Source organism: Vigna radiata, unplaced genomic scaffold, assembly GCF_000741045.1.
Source record: "Vigna radiata var. radiata cultivar VC1973A unplaced genomic scaffold, Vradiata_ver6 scaffold_133, whole genome shotgun sequence".
Taxonomy (NCBI): domain Eukaryota; kingdom Viridiplantae; phylum Streptophyta; class Magnoliopsida; order Fabales; family Fabaceae; genus Vigna; species Vigna radiata.
This window is the reverse complement of record NW_014543257.1, coordinates 500,050-507,005: the sequence shown is the minus strand read 5'-3', so window position 1 is coordinate 507,005 and position 6,956 is coordinate 500,050. Positions and strand designations below refer to the sequence as shown.

At 33.3% G+C, this 6,956-nt stretch overlaps 1 protein-coding gene across 1 annotated transcript; it reads right to left on the bottom strand.

Annotated features, from left to right (window-relative positions):
- Nucleotides 1–279: 279 nt before the first annotated feature.
- On the bottom strand, nt 280–3,904 carry LOC106753457 (phosphoserine phosphatase, chloroplastic). The gene is made up of 7 exons (XM_014635265.2): nt 3,470–3,904; nt 3,238–3,370; nt 3,023–3,130; nt 1,796–1,889; nt 1,227–1,376; nt 1,096–1,149; nt 280–466 (listed from the first exon to the last, which is right to left on the bottom strand). Exons 1-7 carry the CDS (start codon nt 3,690–3,692, stop codon nt 341–343), a joined length of 888 nt encoding a protein of 295 aa, XP_014490751.1. The 5' UTR covers nt 3,693–3,904; the 3' UTR covers nt 280–340.
- Between the last annotated feature and the right edge of the window lie 3,052 nt (nt 3,905–6,956).

Genomic DNA, 6,956 nt, shown 5'->3' with positions numbered 1-6,956 from the left:
CTAAAAATTTCAAACAGTGAGATGGTGACTGCATCCCCATCCTCCTCATATTGGAAACTTCTCACGCCTGCTCAGAAGAAAACAAATGAAAAAAAAAAAAAGAAAAAAAAGGAAAATGATATTTTAACACCATTTTTTGACCATTTGACACTGCACACGTGTCAAAATGTGGTTGGACGATTTCAAATTAAAAAAAACTGAACCAAGGACATATTTGGAAGAGAAAAACCCAAAGTTTTTTTTTTTAATTTGAAATTGTCCAACCACATGTTGACACGTATGCAGTGTTAAAATGGTGTAAAAAAAAAATGGCGTTAAAATATCATTTTCCAAAAAAAAATTACCCCAACAAATTTATAAGGTCTTCAAAATTAAAAACTAGCCAATCAGCTTTCACAGCAACAGATTCTCGAAGTTGAACACCAGCATAGCAAATGAACAAGTCAGCACCACCTGGTTGACGAGCCTAAAAGAAGGCTCATAAAAAGCACACAATTACTATCACATATGAATAAGGCATAACAGGAAATAACTAACAATGACACAACAATTTTGATAAAAATATTTAAAAGGGTTAAATATTTTTTATCATTAAATCATCATAAAAGATTGTGGTTTGCTCTTAAACTAAATTATAAAGTATTGCTTTTTTATATTTTGTGAAAGTCATATATAACATTCTCTTCAACAAACAATATGTGAAGTTACAGTCTAATGTAAAACTATGTTTGTTGGGAAAGATATTTTACACAACTTTCATAAGGTGCATACACAGAATACTTTATAATTTAACTTTGGGGAAAATACAATTCTTTTAGTAGTTTTAAGAGAAAAAAAAAAACATATTTAATCCTGTTTAAAAAAAGTTGGTTTACCAATAAAATGTCAACTTAACTTTGGTCATTTGTGTGTGAAATCTACAAGTTGTTTAGTTTAGTAAGACAACATACAGAGAAAAAACAATGATTATAACATTGTTATGTGTCAGATGCCAATATAGTGTTGAGATAGGTTGTTTCAGATTAGGAAAACAAAATGCCTAATCAGTTGGAAATGAGATTTTCTATAAAATAACCAGGAAATACGTTTTCTTACCTCCATATCAGTAGCACCATCCCCCACCATGGTTAAAGTTTTGAAACCACGAGTCTGAAAATCAGTTTGATCAGCGTTAAGCAATGAAAGTAGTTCAAGAAAAAAAATTCACTTGTGAGTACTGCCTGAACCTTCTTGATCTGTTGGACAGCAACAGCTTTTCCTCCACTCCTTGAAGTAGGCTCTCTTGTATCGAACCCCAGAAATTCTCCAGAGCTCTTAAAGAGTAGGTTATTGGCAAAAATATGGTTTTCTGGAATTCCAAGTATTGATGCAACAGGCTTCATAAGAAGAGTGCAGGAGTTAAAACAAAGTATCTAATCCATTACCCTTAATCGTAGAACATGTCAAATGTAAAAGCACAGCATACAACTCTGAATGTCATGGCAAAAAGCATTTGAATGAGAAGAGCATTAGAAGATAGACTATAGATGCTAACTATATCCATTCCAGAATGCATCAACCCTCTCACACATTCATTCCAGAATCTGAAGTAAAATATAAATGTATTCTGCAAGAGACATGTGTGGTGCTAATCTTCGAGATTAGGGGCATTCAATGACTGAATGAACTAGTTATGAAATATTTTCAGTGACAGAAGAAAAAATGTTTATCCAAATTCACAACATGCAATAGAAACAATTTCTCCCCAAGCACAAAGGGAATCAGAAAAACCATTAATTTCAACTATTCTTCTTACAATGATCATTTGACGGAAGCCACCAGAGACAAGATAAACAGCAATGCCATTAGCCTTTAGCTTCTGGACTAACTCTTCTATGCCAGGGGAAAGCCTGCACATTAAGAAATACAATCATAAACATTATTCCAAATCTGTCTGAACTAAACACATGTCAAGATACTCGTGGAGAAATGAGGATTAGAAGGTGACGAGAAAGAAAGTGACCAGTCAAGCTTTGGTGTTCAAATATCAACCATTTGTCTCATCAAAGATTAAGCTAAGTAGGGATGATAAGTCAATAAATCTCTTTCATAGAGTGTCATTTCTCTATGCCTCTTTCATTTTATCGTGTATAGATTGTAGTTTCTTTCCATAATTGTGTTATAACTTAAGAACAATTTGAATAAAGAGGAATACAATTTCTTGCTGGAGAAACCATACAGCATTTTTTTGTTAGGGGTCAAACGAAAACATATAATAAAAATTGCATTATGTGACTGAATATGCATCAGTTGGAAAAAGTATACATCGTAGTTCAGAAATTCTGCTACTGCTAGAAAAGGGTTGTTCTAGAAATTACATGGGCATCCTGGGGGAGAGTGACCAAATCTCTTGAATCTGTCCATTTATCTGTTTCAATTGTAGACTATAGGGCAAAACTAACAGCATTTCTCTTCCACTAACAAAAAAACACTGCACAAGTACAGAAACTGCAGTGTTAAAGATACAGTGATTCTGTGATAAGGTCTTTCCATCACAAGGATGTTTAATTATATAAGGAAAAGTACCACATCCAGAATTTTTTTGTCAGAACAGAACTAATTTGCACTTTGTTTTAACCAGTACTTGAGTCATGGTAAATTTCAGGCTGAATTCTCTCCAAAAATGTTCCTGATTTGTAGCAAAACTCACAGAAAAAGCTAAAACCAAATCCTACGAGTACAACCTAATGCTATAAAGCTCTTGCACTTACAAGAGGGTCATTCCACAAATAGAATCTGTGATCTCGTATTCACACGGCAACAAATCTAACCATCACCCCAACACTCCCCTTCTAACAAATTAAGAAAACCTAAGGCAAAAAGAATTGGGAAATTCTCAAGAAACTGTCCTGGTTACTTTTTTCAGTGAAAAGCCTAATCAAAAGCAAAATGTTCATACATTAATCAATCAAGTATGTTAAATCCGCAAAAAGACAACAAACATTGAAAACACAAAAACTCATTCAGTCTCCCTGAGTCACACCTTGGTGGCTTTTGCTTGAGAAAATTCTGAAGTTGAGACCAAGAGGGGTTGAACAAAGACAGCCTAGCAGCCAAGGCTTCCTCAAACGGAACAGAACCACCCATCGCTCTACAAAATCCAACACTCAATCAGATATACCATAAACAACAACAAAAAGTCTCAAATAAAAACAAAAACATTTCAATTTTAACAAAGACCCAGTTGAACAATCCAACCTAGCAGTCCACTCTGCAACAGCCTTTCCAGCCCCACAGAACTCAGCAAGCTCATCAATCCCTTCATCCAAACACACAGTGCTATCCACATCGAAGCAAACAGCATCACCCTTTCTCCAAAGCTCAAGAACCTCTATCATCACAAAAACATCACTATTTTATTGTTCCCTAAAAACATGAAGGAAATAACATCATAAACATGTAATGCACATAAATTATATATCATAATAACCTTTGGATGGGAGTGTGTTCTCAAAATGGCCTACTTTGGAGCCCCCAACAGATGCAGCCATAACGAAACACGGCTTCTTCTTCTTCTCCTCAACCCCAATTCCAATTCCACACACTCTATCACTCCTCAGATGAAGCGTTGATGAAGGAAGGAAACGAGATTGGTGCTTTGTAACACCAAAAACACGAATGGTGTTAATCCCAGAACTCACCAACCCCTCCATGGGAACTAGCTGTTTTCTAAATCCAGTGACAAAAACGGTCGCTTTATCAAAAACCCATCAGAGGACGAAGGCTGCTATATTTTAGGATCAAAGGGCATGATGGGAGGTGCAGGAATATTACTGAGTACCTGCAGATGAAGGAAATGAATGAAAGGAGAGAGGGTTGGTGGCTGAAAATGTTCAATCTCAGAATATGTTAATCAACTAACTATGTTTCTTTCTTTTTTAATTTTTTCGATTAATGTTGTTTTCTTGTTTTGGCAACAATGTTCCAAATCACGATTTTTGTGGAAAATAAAAACAACAGGGGGTATTATGAAATATGAGAAGAGAAATGATGCCATGGTAATTTTCTTCATATGTACCAATGGAAAGATACTACTTTTTATCATAATCATTAAAAGAAATAATATAGAAAATAAATATTTTTATAATTTTATTCTTGATAATTAATTAAATTTAAAAAATAGTTATAAAATTTAAAAAGTAAAATAATAAATTAATTGATATTAATAAACACTAGTAAAAATACACGCTTCTCTGCATGTATGTTCATTTTTACTTTATAATAATAAATAGGTTAAAATTATTTAGGTATTTTTATTTTCGTAAGGTATTCTCAATTTGGTTCCTTTCTTTTAAATCTTTCTAATTGAGTCATTATAAGTATTAATTTTAAACAAATTAACCTTTGTTGTTAAAAATCGTACAGTGTTAAAATTCTGCAGAGACGGAAGTATGATGTGTCATTTTTTTAACATGTGTTCTCTCATTTCTCTGCCTCCTCCCTCACGCCCTCCCACCTACTCTGCAAGAGCTCCTCCAACCACCACTCCCAGAGGTGGATCTCCGGTGGCCTCCAGCAGCTAAGACAGCGTCAACAACTCTTCACTGCATCTTAAACAATAATTCTCCATTTCCACCATCAAATCCTCCGTTCCCATTACCACCACCACTTCCACCTGCATATCCTCCGTTCCCACCACCAAAACCTCCATTTCCACCTCCTCCATAGCGTGGTGCAATTCACGCTTGCAACTCCATGGCCCACAGCAACATTAAAGGAGAAGCCCAAGATCCAACTACACACGGTCCAATAGGTTGAAGGAGGGGCTTCACTTTAAGGTGATTCATCTTCATTTTAGGGGGAGCCGACATCACTTGGAGGTGGAGAGCACGACACTTTACTCTTTGCTCATGGAAGAAGATGTATTCCCTTTGCTTTCAATGCAAGCTGCACACACAGATGCTTATGCTGTGATTTAATTGGAAAACAATGATTAGGTAACTTTCCAAACAGTAACTTTTCTCACATTCCCTTTCATGCCCAGAAACCTCTCCCCTCTGCAATAAATACACAGGTACATTCACCCTCCCCAACGATTTCTCTTATTCCCTATTTTTTTCTTATACTTACTTTTTTACAAATTTAGGGATTTGTATTCAGTTTAAAAAACTTATTTGTAGATTACAGATTTACAGTGAATAAAAAACAATTACAGATTTGCAGTTTAACTCGAAAGAAATGAAAGTTGTTTGTGTGTTCATGGAATTGAGATTCGTCATCCCAATTCGGCAAATTCAATTCTTTCCAATAAGAAAACTTATTTTGCGGGTTTGGTGCTGAAATATGCACACTGTTTGTTTGATAAAAGTTCTACAGCGAACAAAATGCACACATGACGATTATTTTCTTTGCAGGTTCTGAATGACTATCCAAGCGCCACATTTTTAATTCCTACTAGTGAATAATGTACTGCACCTTTTCATTTCCCTGTGTTTATTTTGTTGCAACTACAAAAGTTTCACTGTAGCAGCACATTCGAAAAGAAGAAGATCGCCACCAAAGGATAATTGGTATCGACCATATCCTAAGCAATTGTTGAGGTTTTGGCTAGGAACCATGAGTTAAGAATTCTTTTGTCATTGGCTTGCTTTCATCTTTGCTGAATGAGTAAGTGAATTATGCAGATTTGGATTTTTGTTTAAGAAAGTTGGGAGTGGTTGGAAGAGAGAAGAATGGAAGGAGGAAGAAGGAAGAGGAAAATGGCGTGGGAGGAAGAGAGGACACGTTGAAACCATTTAAACACGTCAGTCCACCACCTATACAGAAAGTTAAGTCCATTAACAAAATTTAACGGCAGGGGTTAATTTGTTTAAAATTAGCATTTATAAGGACTCAATTGGGAAGGTTTAAAAGAAGGAGACCAAATTGGGAATACCTTACGAAAATTGAGACGCCTAAATGGTTTTAACCTAATAAATAAATAATTATTCTAATTATTATTTAAATAAAATTTTCATTAAATATAAATATTCTCAAAAATTAACTATAAAAAAATAGATACAAAACTTAAAGGTCAAAATAAATAATTTATATTAATAGAGATAAAAATGGATAGTAAAATGTGTACACCAAAAATCCATTACAAAATATAGATAAAATAGGAAATCTAATGTGAGAAAAGAATTATGACTGTTACAAAATCAATCTTACACATATAAATATAATTAATTTAAAATTATTTTACAATAATATTAATAATTGATTTTGTTATTTACATTATAAGATGTTTGAATCTACATGCATATTAATTATATAAGTTCAAAAGCTTTTATGTTTGATATAGAATGTTCTTTTATTGAATTTAGAAACTTTTATATGATTAAACAAAATTTTGTTACTAATTGAGAATATACTTTGATTGATGGTAAAAATTTCAACTATAATCAATTGAGAATTTGTTTTGATTATTTAACTTGTAATTTGGTTAGGAGTTTTAAGAATAAACATAATTAAACATAATAGGACTTTATTGATAATGTACTTTGATTGAATTCATTGTGAATAATCTAGAAAGGTCTTGTTTTATATTGAGAATTTGATTAATTGTAAGGTCACCCTCAAGTTAATTAAAAATGTACTTTAATTAATTTGAAACCTGAACAATAATAATCAATTGAACAATTATATGTGGATAATCAATAATGAATAGTCTATTTCATCATAATAGTTTCAAGTTTCCTATTTGTCCTTCAATTAAACTCAAACATTAATTTTGTTAGCATAGATTTTCACATTTATTTTTAAGCATTGCATGGCATTTACTAATCTTTCAGAGTCTCCATAAGAATCAAGTATTGACAAACAATTTCGTATTCGTTGGAAAACGACTTAGGGTTACTTTAACCCTATTTATTTTCTTGACTACTAACTTAGCGATACTGAAGTTGCCTTGTAAAGTAGATTAATTTGATAACTTC